Source organism: Rattus norvegicus, chromosome 6 (assembly GCF_036323735.1).
Source record: "Rattus norvegicus strain BN/NHsdMcwi chromosome 6, GRCr8, whole genome shotgun sequence".
Lineage (NCBI taxonomy): Eukaryota > Metazoa > Chordata > Mammalia > Rodentia > Muridae > Rattus > Rattus norvegicus.
The window spans coordinates 78,365,932-78,382,760 of NC_086024.1; the positions used below are offsets into that span (position 1 = coordinate 78,365,932).

A 16,829-nucleotide genomic window follows, 5' to 3' on the forward strand; every position below is an offset into this window, starting at 1 on the left:
CTTCCCTCTCCAGCCTATGGGAGAGGTGACTATAGGAGAGGAACTATCCAAAAATGGCTGCTCCTGACAAAATGGAGGCAGGGAGATGTCTCAGGCTGCAGCCTTCACAGGAGCTGTCCAGGACAGTTTTCCTGCCTCAGCCTACTGCTGTCATGAGGAGCTGTTCACAGTGGCAACACCTTTCCTGCCTCAGCCTACAGCCTTGGTGAAACATGGCTGCAGGAGCTGTCCCATAGGAGCTGTCCCACAGTGGCAGCACCTCCTCTCCAAGTCCCACAGCAGCCCCACAGAGATGGCATCTTAGCAAAAGCCAGCTGCAGCCAGGAAGGGCTTCCCATCCTAATTCGTGGGCCCGATGCAGGGAAAAGGGGGTGAAAAAAGCTGCCAATCCCTGAGCTCCCCAAACTCAGGACTTGAAATACTACCAATCCTCAATCTGGAAATCTCTGCACTGTAAAGCTCCACCCCCTAAGAAATCCTATATAAGCTCTGCCCTTTGTCCAGTTTCTTGTTGTTCATTCCCAGGAGCAGAGGGCAGGCATCCTTGGATTTGTTCCTCCACACCCTGGATCCTCCAATAAATTTCTTTCATGAGATTTCCTGCTCAGTGTGACTCTCTAAAGAAGCCAAGTAGAAAGTCAAGAGAAGAAGCAAAGAGGGAGCAGGGCTGAGGCTCCTGCCTCCCCTAGGAGCTGCAATGCGACTGACTGCTGTGGAAGCCTCCTCCCAGAGCTATGTGATTCCTGAGTTCGTGTGTCTTAGGATGCCCTTTTCTTGGGACACCATCCCCCCTCAAAGCTGTATGGTTCCTGAGCTCCTGTGTCCCAGGATGCCCTTCCACCCGGATACCTTCTGACCTCAGAGCTGTGTGGTTCCTGAGCTCCTGTGTCCCAGGATGCCCTTCCACCCGGATACCTTCTGACCTCAGAGCTGTGTGGTTCCTGGGCTCCTGTGTCCCAGGATGCCCTTCCATCTGAACAGAAACACTTAAACAGGTGACTTTGGATCATCACACTTATTTGGCTGAAATAATGTGTATTATTTTTACAAATATTCTTTTAGACAGTCTCATGTAGCCTAAGATAGCCTCAGATTCACTATGTATGGAGGTAGGAGGTGTCCTCTGAACGCGCGCGCGCGCACACAGACACACACAGCCTCTTTCTCAGGAGTACTGTGACTACAGACTACAGGTGTGGGCCACCAGGCTGGCCTGTATTTTCTATATTGTCTTTCTATTATTGAAGATCTTTGTGTTAATAAAAGGCTATTTACCTGGAAGTGCTCTGACTAAGCACAATGTTGAAGTCATGAAATAATACCTCAGCGTCATTGTGGCACTTGCTTCAAATCCCAACACACATTCTCTATGTAGGGAGTTTTTAATGCCAGCCTGGGGTACATGAGACTTTGTCTCAAAAGAAAACCAGGAAATCTTGAAGTAATTATTGCGGCTATGACTTCTTTAATTTGGTTAAACGCTAGAAAAAAATAAAGTCTGGGGGTCCCCGGACACTCAGTCCTATAATAAATAAAATCCCCATTCCCCAGCATACTGTAAGCCAAGTTCACCTTTGGGTCTTTATTTCAAGGGCATTTCCTGAGAAATGGAACACGTAACATGAGCGGTGAGTTTTAGAGCTCCAGAGCCCGCACCGCGCCTCCATCTCAGCTTTCGACTTGAATGCAATTCTGGTTTTACCTGCTAGGAACCGGTGTGGTAGGTCTCAGCCCCAGACTGGGCCCTGCGCAGCCCGCGTGATTATCCGGCGCAGGTAGGGCGGTACCTGCGGAGGCCACGCCCCCGGGCCCGCGGAAGCGGCGAAGACCCCGCCCCGCCCCGCCAGCGCCCGCGATCTAGGCTCGTCTTCGCTGGGAGGGTGGACTGGGTGCTGCAGCCCCAGAGGCCTGGGCGATCCGGTAGGATCCTTCGTGCGGGCGGTGGGGAACGTTCTTCGGACTAACCTCTGTGTCGCCGCTGCCCGGGCCGGCGCTAATGATGGACCGGGAGTCGGGATGCGCGGCGACGGGAGAAACCGAGGCAGCGGCCGCCGCGGCGTTCGGAGACACAACACGACAGGTAGGTTGGCGACGAGGGGCAGGCGCTGGACATTTCGGGGTTACTTTCCGTGTCCTCATTTTGCTTGGGCTAGGAGCGGCTGCCGAGGTGAGGCGCCGCGGCCTCCGTGCCCGAGCTTTCCGGGGAGACACTCCAGCCACCGGTTGCCAGCGAGAGAAAACAGGCGTGTCCCGGAAAGGCTCTGTCCTTAAAGTAGCAAAAGCCGTGGGCGACAACCCAGGGGTTGTCGGGGTCTGCCTTGTGGCTACGAGGAACCAGGGATTAGTGAATAGCATATGCACTATAAGCTAGCTCAGTCTACTACTACCCAGCCCAGGGCCCAGAACTCTGCCGGCTGCTCACTCTCAGGCTGAGTCTTCCCACATTAGTTAAGATAGTCTGATATGGACAACCCCTCGCTGAGACTTTTAGTCTTCAGTTCATCTAATCCTTCTATATTAATGTCTGGAGATGGGTTCACGGATGAGGTGACCTGCACAGCCCAACACAGACATGTGCTAACGGCAATTGTGAATCACAAGGAAAGGACGATACCTTAAGACAGTAAAATAATCCTGTGATACTAACTTTAATATATGTAATCCTTTGTAAAAAAAAAAAGTTCAACATATAAGTTATAAGCTACTAATAAAGTGTTTTACATCCTCTTTAGTTTATAATTGGCTGTGTGGTGTGTTAGAGAGAGGGGCGGGAAAAAGACAACTCAGGTGTTCAGCACCTTGAGCCATCATGCCCTTCATACTGTCCCAAATCCGGAATACAGTTGTGACTGGCCACATCGTAAACCCACTACTGGCAGGTGCAGGGGGTTGTCTCAGTCATCACTAATTTAGGAAAAAAAATCACTTTAAAACTTACTTCAGGAGTATATGTAATTTTGGCTATTAAGAACTTTAAATTCTACCTCAGGTAAGAAAGATGCTTTTCCAGTAGCTTCATATTTTACAATAAATAATTGAGTGTTGGTCGGGTACTTCTCCAAAACTACAGGCTTCTGAATTCTGCTCTGACTGTGAGTCTATCTCTTATAAGTCTAAGTGGTGTGTAAATGTGCTCACACAGTCTGCTCTACATACGAGTCTCTATGGACTCTTACCTCCCCCCTTTCTATTGTGTAGGAAGAGTAAGGTGTCAGGAGGTCAGGCACTTAGGAGTCTTGAGGAGGGTTGCCACCAGTGTGAGGCCCACCTGGGTTGGGGCTACAGTGTTGAAAATGAGTTGGTTGAGGGGAGGCTCTCCTCGATGTCCTGCTGGCTTGACCTGGCCCTTCAGGAGTGCAGTGGATGGTGTGTTTCATTTCTCTCCAGCTTTGGCTGCTGTGCTCACACTACTCCAGCCTGAACTGATTGCAGAGGAAGCATATCAATACTCAGAGCAGTTATTTCAAGAGTGGCTCCTTGCTCTGGTTTAATATTTAGTTGTTATATTAACTTTTCTTGGGGAGGCACAAACAAACCTCCAGCTACCCCCAGATGGGTTCCACGGACCCACCAAAATGCAAGTTTATTGTGTCCATCCTGGTGAGGCTCTCAGTTTATCAGGCCTCCTTACAGAATATGGATGGGTTCCTCACCAGAGCGCAGGTGACCCAAACAACTGTACCACTACACTATCTCATCCCATCCCGTCATGGGTGCTGAGCTAATGGAGCCTCTCCTTTGCTTCTCTATATAGTCTTGACTCTCCCAAGATCCTTTGCAACTAGGAAAGGAATGATGGCTGCAATTCCAGATAAGGATCTCCCAACTCTCCCTTCAGGAGTGCTAACAGGTCCATCACAGTCACCATAGGCCTGGCCACCCGTTCATTATTGCTCCAGCTTCCAGGGCTAAGACTCATTCCAAGATGGCATCTTGTTACCATAGAGAGAGAGAGAGAAAAAAAAAAAAAGGACTAGACCATAGTGTTTTCATAGTCATTCAAAAACCTTCTTACTTATGTGGGTCCATGTATGTTTGGGTCCATCAGGCAGGAAGAGTTGAATGCTTGCTGCTGGGGTTTCAGCCATGGTGTGCCACCTGACATGGGTGAGGGGGAGTGAACTCAGGGCCTTTGAAGAGGAACAAGTGCTCTTAACTACTTAGTCATTTCTCCAGCTCCAGCTTTCACAGTCTTGATTAAAAATAAATATTTAAACAGTGCCGGCAGTAGAGAAAAAGGTAAATCTCCCAGGAATTTCCCATGGCCTCTTCTCCCGAGTTCCCATTACACAGATGACAAAGGATTTCTGAGTATGCGTTACTACACTGTGTCCTCACACCATAGATAGAGACTCTTGGAATTCACCAGTTTTGTGACTTACTCACATTTCCTGAAGTAAAAATACCTCTGAGAACTGTAGGGGTTTGCCCGGTTTGAGGAAGAGGTCTGTGGAGATCTGGGAGGAGATAGAGGCCACTGACAATTTATATTCCTCCTCGATCTGTTCAATAAACAGAAACACCATCCAGGTGTGGGGACTTAGACCTGTAATCTTAGCATTTGGGAATCTGAGGCAGGAGGGTTGCAGTGAATTGAAGACCAACTCAGCCTACTTTTGAATTGTAGACTAGCCTTGGCTATTACAATGAAACCTGTCACACAAAGGAGGGGGATGGGCTGAGGCCAACCTGAAGCACAATGCAGGCAAGGAGGAGAAACAGTAGACTCCTCCACATTGTTAACTAGGCCCGACAGGCCACCGAGGATCTGATGGGACACTGTATCCTGATTCTTTTCCCCCAATAGACTTTTAACAGAGTCCCAGCCTCAGTACCTGAGGAGTTCAGGTTTCAGCTCTATTCATTTACTTAGCACCTCTGTTTCTTAGCACAGCAAAATACACATACACACACACACACACACACACACACACACACACACACACACACACATGCACACACGCAAACAAACAACAAAAACCAGAATAAATAATTCCTTCAGAATGAAATTTGGATGTGTTTAGAATTCTATACTCTATAAGTAGTTTTGTTTTTGTTTTTGAGATGGAGTCTATGTAACCCTGGCTGTCCTGGAACTCAATAGACCAGACCGGCCTCAAACTCACAGATCTGTCTCTGTGCCTCCAGAGTGCTGGGATTAAACATGTGTACCACCACGCCAGTCTTCTATAAGCAGTTCTGAAATCTGTGGATCTCTTTGTTAAAGAACAAACAAAACAATAACAACAACAACACCAACAACAACACCCTGTTGCCACATCTGTACTAATCACCAAGTTATCTGAAAACTCAGGTATAGAAAACACTGAAGGCTTTTTAGATCTTATTTGGCACAGTATTTAAAATCCCCCCTACCCCCCAGGCTGGAGAGATGGCTCAGCAGTAAGGAGCTCTTATTACTTTGAGAGAGGACCTGGATTTGGTTACTCACCATGGCTGTGATATGGTGGTTCACAACCATCTATAACTCCCAGTCATGGGGGTCCATTCAGGTAAAACACTCATGCACATAAAAATAAATCTAAAAAGTAGGTTTCTTTCACTTTAAATGCCTTTAGTTGGACCATGCGTCTTCATAGAAGCCCTTCATCCCTGTAGAGATTTATCAATGTGGGGGACCTTCCTGGCCCCAAAAGGAGTTGGATTTAGGACTCCTGAGGTATATATAATTTTTTAAAATTGCTTAAGGATTTTTCTAGTTTCTCTGATCTTTAAAATAAAGCAGTCAAACATCTGTTAGACATACAAGGGAAGACAGACTCACACAAAGCTCATTTTCTTAATTTTTCATTGCCATAGCTGAGTAACGAAAGAGGCTTTGAGAATGTAGAACTGGGAGTCATGGGGAAAAAGAAGAAAGTCCCAAGGAGGGTCATCCACTTCGTCAGCGGAGAGACCATGGAGGAGTACAGCACCGATGAGGATGAGGTCGACGGCCTGGACAAGAAAGATGTGCTGCCCACTGTCGACCCGGTATGTTTGACGCTGATGGCTGGGCCTGCTTGGGTTTGCTCCTTGAACACTGAATGGAAGGAACTGTTTGAAGTTTAAACCAACTACCATCCATTATGATCTGGAAGAAAACATTATTTTTACACAATGCGTGTGGAAATATTCCCAACGTTTCAGCAGCCTGAACCAGTTCTGCTCCTTTGTACTGTGAATTTATGTGTGGCTCTAGTAAATCCATATTTCAATCTGTCCCTTTCAGTTCACAGACTGAGTGTTCTTCGAGGTAGCAAAGTCCATTTATCCCGTGTTTACAGTGGGTACCTCAGAGGCTCTGGGTAGGTGCTGGTCATGGGGCAGTGGCTTGTATAAACTATATGGGGATATAGTCCATGAACAAATAAATGTCCTATAGTTAAGACGGCTCTCAAAAGTGCTATAAATAAAACCAGAAACAGATTAGAGAATTTAAAAATTATTTTTAATTTAAGATGTTAATTTTTATAAGGTTTAGATGAGTAAATTTTTAGCTATTGAAAAAAGAAATTCATGCTTGCCTAGGAAGCGCAAGGCCCTGGGTTCGGTCCCCAACCCTGAAAAAAAGAAAAGAAAAGAAAAAAAAAAGAAATTCAAAAAAATAAAAAAGAAAGAAATTCCATGTGGAGCTCAGTGACTTACGCCTTTAATCCCAGCACTCAAGAGGCAGAAATCGATGAATCTCTGTGAGTTGAGGCCAACTTGGTCTACAAGGCAAGTTCCAGGACACCCAGGGCTGTTCCATAGAGAAACCAAGTCTCAGAACTGTGCCAGCCTCTAAAAAATAAAAGCTATTGCACATTCTGTAGTACAGAAAATATTCAAAGTACAGTGTACTCACAGTGGGCAGACATGTTGACTATTAGAGGTAATTCATAAAGTAGAAGGGTTGTTTGGATAGATGTTTTTCTCTTAAAGTACTCTGAAGGGATTAGTTAGAGCTGTCTTTGGAATGTTTGTATGCAGGCTGGAGAGATGGCTCAGTGGTTAAGAGCACCGTCTGCTCTTCCCAAGGTCCTGGGCTCAATTCCCAGCACCCACACGGTAGCTCACAACTGCCTGCAACTCCAGTTCCAGAGGATCTGACACCTTCACATCAATGCCCATAAAATAAAGTTAAATAAATCATTTAAAAGATGTTTCCATGTTTTTAAGTCATTTTCAACTGCTGTGGCAAGAGGTGGAGGCAGGAGGATCAGGAGTTCAAGGCCAGCCTTAGCTATGCAGCAAGTTTGAGACTGGTCTGGACTACATGAGACTGTCTCAAAGGAAAAAGAAAAAAAGAAAAAGCAAGACACCCCTGCCAAAAAAAAATCCCATTTCCTCAAAAGTTACCCAGTGTCTCCATAGAAACAAGACTGGCACATTGTGTACAAATTCACCTGTTTGAAGTATAATTTAGCAGTAGTTAGCATATTCTCAGTAGTAGTTAGCACAGCACAGTCAGTTTTAGCACATTTATGCCATCTTGAAAAGCATTAGCTTCCCTTTCTACCCCCCATGCCCCACCTCATTCCTGGCACAGGTCTCTGTGTGTATACATAGCCTTCCCTGTTATACACAGCCTTGTCTGTCATTTGGTGTTTTCAAGGTTCACTCATGGATAGCACATGTCAGTACTTTGTTCCTTTATTACAGCTGACACTTCATGGTGTGACTGTACCACGTCTCAGCCGTTCCTTCCCGGCAGTGGAACCGGCCGTTGTTTATACTATTTGGTCATATGAATATTGCGCTGTGAATACAGGCTTTTGTGTCACTGCGTGGTTTTTGTCTTGGACATGTGGCTGGGGTGGAGTGGCTGGGGCATTTGTTAACTGTTTAAACATTCGAGGAACTCTGCCTGATCATTGTCCATTGTGGCCACACCATTTTTTTTGTTGTTTTTCACTTTTTTAAACTTTTATTTTCATGTGTGTGGGTGTTATGTCAGGCAGTAGCTATGTATGCAATACCTGTGTCCCCTGAGTGCTAGGATTTGGGGTGTGTGCCCAGCCACACCCAGCTAGTGTTAATTCTCAGGTTTATTTCTTTTAAGTTTTATAGTGTCAGACTGGGTGTGGAAAGTACCAAGTTCACGACTAGCCTAGGCACCATAGTGAGTTCCAGGCCAGGCTAGCTTCATAATGAGGCCTTATGGGTATAGTTTGTACATTCAGGTCTTTGGTACTGGTTTTGTGTTTTAGACAACCTATAGCCAAGGCTTGTTCAGAATTCAAGGTGATCTTCCTGCTTCAGCCTCTTGAATGCTGAGATTACAGGTGTGCTCATAGACACCATCAGCTACTTTCGTTTTGAGTTAGTTTTGTATACGATATGAGTAAGGATCAGACAAGATACTTGGCCATGTAATTTTCCAGACTTCACAGTGTAATTTGAAAACTCTTTTTGAGTGTGTCTTAGTTACCGTTCTGTTGCTGTGGAGAGACACCAGGACCAAAGCAACTCTTATGAAACATTTGCGGGCTTGTCTGTAGTTTCAGAGGTTCAGTCCATTGTCATCACAGTGGGGAGCATGGTGGCACAGAGGCAGACATGGTGCTGGAGACTTGGCTGAGAGCTGCATCCTGATCCGATGGCAGGAAGAGGGGAGGATGGGAACACAGACTCTGAGCTTTCGAAGCCTCAAAGCCTACCCCACAATGACACACTTCCTCCAACAAGGCCACACCTTCTAATCCTTTCAAATAGTTCCACTCCCTAGTGACCCTGCATTCAAATCTATGAGCCTGTGGGGGCCATCCCTATTCAAACTACATAAATGGTCTTGCTGCCCTGTCTTGTTAAAACCTTTGACTACTTAATGTGGTTTTGTTCTGAACTTAAGGCCTCCATCCTATCTATGAATCCCAGCCTCTTGTGTCTGGAGCTGGAGTGCAGGTGCACTCCCTCTCCTGTGCTGTGTTCCCTCTCCTGTGCCTGGTATAGATTTTGAAGCTGAAAAATGTTTGAGTACTGGGCTTGTTCATCTTTTTCTCTTTTCTAGATTGCCTGGCTGTTCTAGGTCCCTTAAAGCACTATGTAAGTTTTAGAATTAGTTTGCCAATTTCTGAAGAGAAGGAAATGGGGATCTTATTAGACTATAGGACTCTTTAGGGCAGAGGCTCTCAACCTGTTGGTTGCAACCTCCAAGGGATCACACAGCAGACGTCCTGCATATCAGATATTTACAATAACAGCAGCAAAATTACAGTTACGAGGCAGCAATGAAATAATTTTACGGTTGGGGTCACCACAACATGAGGAACTGTATTAAAGGGTTGTGACATTAGGAAAGTTAAGAACCACTGGTTTAGGGAGTACAGCCATATTATTAACCAGAGTCGTCTGAAAATCGAAGGTCTCGAGAAGGAAGCTGGAGACACATTGTTGAAGGAACAGAAAAATGTGTGGCTTTACTTGTAAACTCAAAAAGCCACAGCATAGACCCAAATATGTGCTTCTGAGATGGTGACATGACTCTGGAGAGACTTAAGCCACCTGTGGTTTGGCTTAGCAACAACTGTGTCCAAGTAACAGGCTGGATGAGTTTCTTCTGTGCAGCTGTGGGGTGATGACAGGTGCTGTCTCTCTCCTCAGCCAGAGCAGGGCTGATAGTCCTTGCTTCAGTGTTGGCTCTTACTGTCTCGAGAAACAACTTCAAACTGTCCAGTGAGAGTATCTGTGTTTTCCTTTGTCTGTGTAGGTGTGTGCATGCTCACATGTATGCTGGTGTACCCATGCATGGACGTGTGGAAGCCAAATCTCTTTGCCTTGTTTGACAAAGATTTTTGACAGGATCTTTTCACAGGGAACTAGAGCTTGCCACTTAGGTTGGCCATCTGGCCAGCAAGCCCCAGAGAGGCTCCAGTCTCTGCCTCTCTTGTGCTGAAATTACAAGCACACACTACATACCTGGGTTTTTATGCCTAGTTTTTTTCTAAGTAGTTTCTTACTCATACAACCCAAAACATTTTAAGAATTTCATGTTGTTATAGAAAGTGTGTCTAGCACGGTAGTATGAGTCTTTAATCCCAACTCTCAGGTCCCAGAGGTAGGGGGGATCTTTGTGAATTCAAGACCAACCTGGTCTCCTTACATTCCAGAATATCCAGGGCTACATACAGAGATTCTATTTCAAAAACCGACCAACCAAACAACCACCACCACCAAAAAATGGGCTGGGTCTTTAGTGAATATACCTTTTGAGTGTGGTGCTGCAGGCTTTTAATCCTAGCACTCAGGAGGCAGAGGCAGGTGGATATCTGTGAGTTTGAGGGCAGCCTGGTTTAGAGTGAGTTCCAGGACAGCCAGAGTTACAGAGCGAGACCCTGTCTTAAAAGAAACACACATACATGCATACAGAACAAACAGCTCACCCTTCCTGTGTCGTTTACTTTTTACCATTGAACACTCACTGATAGCCCCTTATTTCCCTTCATTTCTGTACCAGAATTTTCCTGCTGTAATGTTTGTTAGATGTATCTGCAAGGTCCTTTCTTTGTGTGTTCTCCTGGATGTTCTTACGAAGAATGAAGACAAGCAAGAGAGGAGAAAGGCTATAGGGAGTCCAGCCTGAGTTATAGTGCCCTTCTAGTGCTAACCCTGTTTTGCGTCCTTCCATGGGTAAGGATGGTAGTCCTATGGGAAAGCATGGAGGATCTTGGTGGGATCCAGATACACTTAGGCTTTTATTTGACTGGATGCCTTACATACCTATCTATCATGTAGCTAGTTCGCTCTGGTTTGAAGATACTATTAGATGAATGTTGCTAATCTGACTTCTTGTTGCAGACAAAACTTCCCTGGGGCCCCTACTTCTGGTTTTACATGCTGCGGGCCGCCACATCAACCCTCTCAGGTACGGCCCTTTGAACTGAATATTCTATCACTGCTCTAAGACATCCTGCACCCAGGAGCTTTATCAAACAAGATCTTGCCAAGAAACGGAAACAAACTAGGGAACTACCTTGTCCTCTGTAGGTAGCCAGCTAGCATTGGAAAACCAGTACTCTAGCTTGCACCAATGGTCTTCAGTTTAGTTGTGTTAGAAGGACACAAACTAGGGCCAGTGAGTTTGCTCACACACGCAAAGGTGCTTGCTGTCAAACTGACAACCAGATTTGACCCCTGAGTCCCTTAGGAAGAACTTGACTCCTCACGAGTTGGCCTCTGACCTCTACAGAACACACTGTGCTACCCTATTAGTGTAGTGATAAACAGCCCCTGGAAAATGGCACCATTCATGTAGACAGGATTGTCATGTTTTAAATGCTGTTATCACCCATTCTGTTACTGCTGAAAAGCTCATTAAGGCTCAGTGCCTATTCTAAAGCCTTGTTAGGAACCGTTCATGCGTATTTCTCTTATTGTTTCCTCCTTGCTTGGTAGCATCTTCCCACTGTTTCCTTGTTGTGTAGTTACACGGAAGCCTGCTTTTGTCCATGTAACTTTTCACGTTGCTGAGGACTGAACTGGTCCTGTGCATCCCAGGCAAAGCCTCTTCTGTTGTTACGTCCCTGACATATTTCACTCCTTAAATAGAATTGTTACTGATATTTGAGGGAAATGAATTATCGATTTATGTAGTTATGTTAATGTTTAGATAACAAAATTTACTGCTTCCAATTAACTAGTTGATGACTGTCATTTTTTTTTTTATTAGAGCAAAGCATGGCTAGTATTTGAGTCAACACTTCCTGAGCCTGTACTGTGTGCCAGACAGTTTGGTGTGACAGAAGGGCACACGCTCTACATAGATCTACGTTTGAATGTTAGCTTTTTATCCACTTTGGCCACAACTAGGCCTGGCCTCATTGCCTGCCAGAACCGTCTGTATCAGGTGCTGATTCTGGTGAGACAGAGCCCCTGACAAAAGAACTTAAGGATTTGTTCTGGTGCAAAGTTCAAGGGCACAGTGCATTCTGGTGAGGAAGTCATGGTGGCAAGAGCAGCCCTCTTCCCAGTGATAGCTGAACAGCGATATCCTAAAATACAGTGTATTGTCCTAAGGATTAGACCTGTACCTGAACATTGCAGTAATTAACAAGACATGTTGTAACTGTGCTGGCCATGGCAGCACACATGGAATCCCAGCACTGTGGAGGCTGGTGGAAGATCGCTGACCAAGTACTCTGAACTCCCTGCTACAGAGCGAGACACTGTTCTCAAAGCACAGAGAGATAGAGATGTGAAATGCCTGGTGTCCAGGACAGAAGTGAGGAGACAGGGTGATATTGGGATTAAGGATAAAACAGTAACTCTTGTATTCTTAGTATTACATAAAATGCTCAAGAAATGTTTATGGTGTTTTGTATCTTTTAACTTTTGTATCTTTAGTGTGTGACTTTCTTGGAGAGAAGATTGCTTCAGTTTTGGGCATCAGCACCCCAAAATACCAGTATGCCATTGATGAGTATTACCGGATGAAGAAGGAGGTGTGTCTCCTCTTTTCACTTTTTTGATGGTTTGGAGACTTGAGGCCATGTGGATGGTCTAGTAGCTCGAAAGCCAGCTCCTTCATTTGTTGCAGTGCTAGACATCAAACACAGGACCTTACATGCCACACAAAGGCTCTACCACTGAAGACAGCTTAGTTTATCAAATTAACATGTTTTATGATTCTTCAAAATTCGGATTTCCTAAGGTAAATGTATAACCTATGCTAGGTTTTCTCTGCCAGTGCTAACAAATGAAATGCCTCATGTGTATTTGATCTTTATATATCTTTTGGTATTGTCACTTTAATTTGAAAATGAAGAAACAACACCAGCCTGTGTAAGCAGTGAGGTAGTTACTAACTTCAATAAGCTCCCTGTCATGAGAAGTCCATTTACTCTTGGATTAGTGTATAAAATTCTCAGAACAGCGCCTGGTGTATGTTGACAAGCGCACTGTAAGCTAGAGTTTGCTCCTCTCCTTTAAGTGAATCAAGAGTAATAGTTCAGGTAAAGCTAGAATAGAGGCATGAACATAGGGTGTGTGTTAGGTAAATGGCAAACTTTGTCCTTGGAGGGCTGTATCTAGAGTTAGGCCTAGAAAGATCACCTTTATTTTGTTGTGTGGCTTCAAACTTTTTTTTTTTTTTTAAAACAAAACAAAAACCAAGGAGACACTGCACTCCTTGATTAGAGCCTCTTGGTCTCATTCAGACCACTTTAGTAGCTTCTGGAGTCTTCTGCCTGATCTCAGGGTGAGTCTCCTAGAGTAAACGCACTCTGTGCAGACTGCACGTATCTCGGGGGTCAAAATCCAGATGCCACCTCAGCTGTGAACTGGAGGTCACTCTGTAGTTGCTGCTGTTCTTCTTTCTGTATCACTGTTCCTTATGTCCTAACTTCCCTACTAGATTGCAAGGTTGTCGAGGGAAGGAACTGGACGATCTATACATTGGTCAGGTGCTCAGGGGAAGACAAACCATGTGAGACCATTTAACGAGTGAGCCAACCCACTAGCTAACTAAAGTGGCACAGTGGCCATTTTGATCTTTATTAGGCTAACTCCATCTAAGTCACTCCTAAGCGAAGTAGTGTTGGGCCATCCACCGTTAATGATTTTACTTTGAGAACAGGAAAGGGGCAGGTTTGGTTTGGTTTGGTGGTAGTGGTTCTCTCTCTCTCTCTCTCTCTCTCTCTCTCTCTCTCTCTCTCTCTCTCTCTGTGTGTGTGTGTGTGTGTGTGTGTGTGTGTGTGTGTGTGTATGGTGCATGTGGTGCGGGGATCAAACCTTACATGCATTCTAGACATGCACTTTACCTCTGAGCCACACACCCCCCATCACTATGTCTGGATTAGACATGTCACTATAGTTTGTGGGGGGCAGGGGGAGCTGCTGTTGAGAGAAAGAATATCTGTTCCTTTTGGATATACTATTTTAACTACTGCATTTCATCCTTTTAGGAAGAGGAGGAAGAAGAAGAAAACAGGATGTCAGAGGAAGCAGAAAGACAATACCAACAAAACAAGCAGCAGGCTGATTCCATGGTACAGACAGATCAACCAGAGACAGTAGTGTCCAGTTCATTTGTGAACATTAATTTTGAGATGGAGGAAGACTGCGAAGCAATTAAGGAAAACAAACAACATCCAGTCTCTGTCCCACCATAGGACGAAATGACTGTACATAAAGTGTTAAACCCTAAACTCCAATCAGGAACTTTTTATGTTTTTAGTGGGACGTAAACCAACTATTTATATTTTAAATTATGAAGGGTATGAAGGGTAAATCTGTCTTCATTCTTATGCTGCATCTGTTACAGTCAGATCTGACGTTGGGATGTTTTTGAGTTAAACTAGTGACCCCCCCTTCCCTACCCCTCCATACTGAGGAGCAAACCCAGGGCTTCTTTCATATACACTCAATAGCCTAGCGCTCTATCATCGGCCCAGTGCATTGTGTTTTAAGACCATCTTTTATAAAACACGAGGACGTTTAGCCAAGCATGGTGACACAGCCGTTAGCCGCAGCACTCGGGAGGCAGAGGCAGAGGGTCTCCGTGAGTTTGCCAGCCTGGTCTACACTGTGAGCTCCAGCCCAGCCGCATGGTGACACCTGGTCTAACAACAGCAAAAATTGAAGGCGTCCTACATTCAGACGAGAGTTAAATAATTCACTAAGATTTTTGGCTTGGGGGCATTTGTTTTTTAAAGGTTAAGTATTGATTAATCATTAATAATTAACAGACTCAGTATAAAGTGCCCCTAGATTTTATACGAGGAGGGCTCAGAATGTGTAATGAAAGGAGCAAGATGGGAGCATGGGCTCCCTTTCGTTGGGAATGTTATATGGAAAGATTGGGTCTTCATGCTCTCAGTAAGCCATCCCTGTGTTTTTCAGTAGTCATTGAACGGATATGCTCTGATCACAAATCAACACTAGTTACTGAGTGGGTCTGTAGTTGTAGTCACGCGTTGACACCTTGTCATTACCCACATGGCATCTTGGACGTGTCAGTTACTCAGCCTCTATGGATCACAGGCAGAGTAACCAACAGGCGTAAGCAATGGAGAACAGTTTATTCACCATTTTGAAGTAGCAGTCCTAAGTCAGACAGCTGATGTGATGGTTTGGCCATCTCTCTCCTTACTAGATTATTCCTTTACAAATTATATATGAACCTACTTTTAAGAAATATTCCTGAATATGTGTTCGGAACCTTGTATCTGTAGAACTCTGATTTATAGCCAAAAGTAGATAAAGAAAAATGTGGGCAGTGTTGTAGAAATCCTCATCATTCAAGCCTTCTCATGGCTTGAAAAGGCTTTAGAAATGAGTGGTTATAAACCGTGACCCTCTCCATCTTAAATGTGCACTTAGACACGGCTAAGCGAACACACTGTAGAGACCTGCCAGAGGGCCTCAGCAAATTCACCTCAAAGGTGACTTTCTGACTGAATAAAAGTTTCAGTTGGGCTGACATTTGTAAGGCTCAGCAAGTATGGAGTCGTCCTGAGTTAGGAGCTGATAAGCACCTTTGTGTGTATAAACATGGGACTTAGTCCTTAGGATTTATCTTTCCACTGTGTGATTAATGTCACTCTCAGTTACAGTTTACTAACACTCTGCCTCAGTTGATAGCTGCTAAAATATGTTGGCCTGACTTCCTGCTCTTGACTGGTTTTTAACTTCTGAGACAGAGCTGCCACACAGACACTCGGTTATGAGGTGAAGGTGGTCTACAGTTGACTGAGGCCTTCTCCCCTGAAGGTCAGCATCTCAGAGCTATGCTCAGGCCTGTGATCACTGCAAGAGGGTGGCACCCTGCACGGCCTGAGCTTCCTGCATTGACCTTTTTGCTGCTTGTTTGGCACTGGCTGGTGAGTGGTTTAGTTTTTTCACTGTGCCTTACATTTTTATACTTTGGTTTATGCAAGCTATAAAAATTAACGAGTTAATCATTGTTTTATTTTAAGCCTCCCTCACCTCTTCCTATTCCTTAGAATTATTCTTAATAATTCCCTAGAAGAATTATTTTTTCCTCTGGATCACAGTTCATGACATCCTATTTTCTTCTGATCTCACTTTTTATAAACACTGACCACAGCCAGGAGTGGTAGTGTACTTCTGTACTCCCAGCACTAGGGAGGCTGAGGCAGGAGGATCATGAGTTGGAGGCTGGCCTAGACTACATATCAAGACCCTTAACAACAAACAAAAAGACATAAATACATGAGTTAGTATGCTGAATTAGTAAATTCTCTAGCAAAACCTTTAACAAAGTTAATTTTGTAAATGGTTAATAAACCTAGACAAAATCTCATACAATCTGATGAGTTTAATGAAACAAAATATTTGTTTGAATACTTTCTTTGGAAATACCATATTTAAAAAAACTTTGGAGGGCAAGACAACTCTGGGTACAAGTGCTTGATGGGAAGCCTGAGAACCTGAATTTGATCTCCAGAACCCATGCAGGGAAAGGAAAGAATCACAATGTCTACTGACCTCCATGTGTGCTCTGGTATACACACACAAGAAATACATCAAAATTTAAAAAAATAATAAAAGGCATAGTGGCACTCACCTTTAACCTCAGCACTTGGGAGGCAGAGGCAGATGTCTCTTTTTAAGTTCAAGATTAAAGGCCAACTGGGTCCACATAGCAAGTTCCAGGCCAGTCAGGGCTACACAGTGAGACCATGTCTCAAAACAAACAAACCAAAACAACAAAAGTCACATCAAAAGCTTCTGAATCCAGAAATGAGGTGGTGCTACTCTGATGAGAAGTCTACCGTCCCAATGTTTGAAGGAACAGTGTAATGCTAAACGAATAAACTCAACGGCTAACTACAGCAAATCTAACTTTCCATTTCTCAGCTAAACAGAACTAGAACTTACACCATAAC

General features: G+C 44.5%; 1 protein-coding gene and 1 long non-coding RNA gene across 2 annotated transcripts; both read left to right on the plus strand.

Moving 5' to 3' along the window:
- Nucleotides 1-1,848: 1,848 nt before the first annotated feature.
- Nucleotides 1,849-16,772, plus strand: Fam177a1 (family with sequence similarity 177, member A1). The gene is made up of 5 exons (NM_001399024.1): nucleotides 1,849-2,080; nucleotides 5,821-5,994; nucleotides 10,780-10,846; nucleotides 12,325-12,422; nucleotides 13,884-16,772. Exons 1-5 carry the CDS (start codon nucleotides 2,000-2,002, stop codon nucleotides 14,088-14,090), a joined length of 627 nt encoding a protein of 208 aa, NP_001385953.1. The 5' UTR covers nucleotides 1,849-1,999; the 3' UTR covers nucleotides 14,091-16,772.
- LOC134479210 (uncharacterized) lies at nucleotides 6,001-7,293 on the plus strand. Its single transcript, XR_010052253.1, has 2 exons — nucleotides 6,001-6,308; nucleotides 6,973-7,293. It is a non-coding gene; the product is annotated as an uncharacterized LOC134479210 (long non-coding RNA).
- Nucleotides 16,773-16,829: the final 57 nt, after the last annotated feature.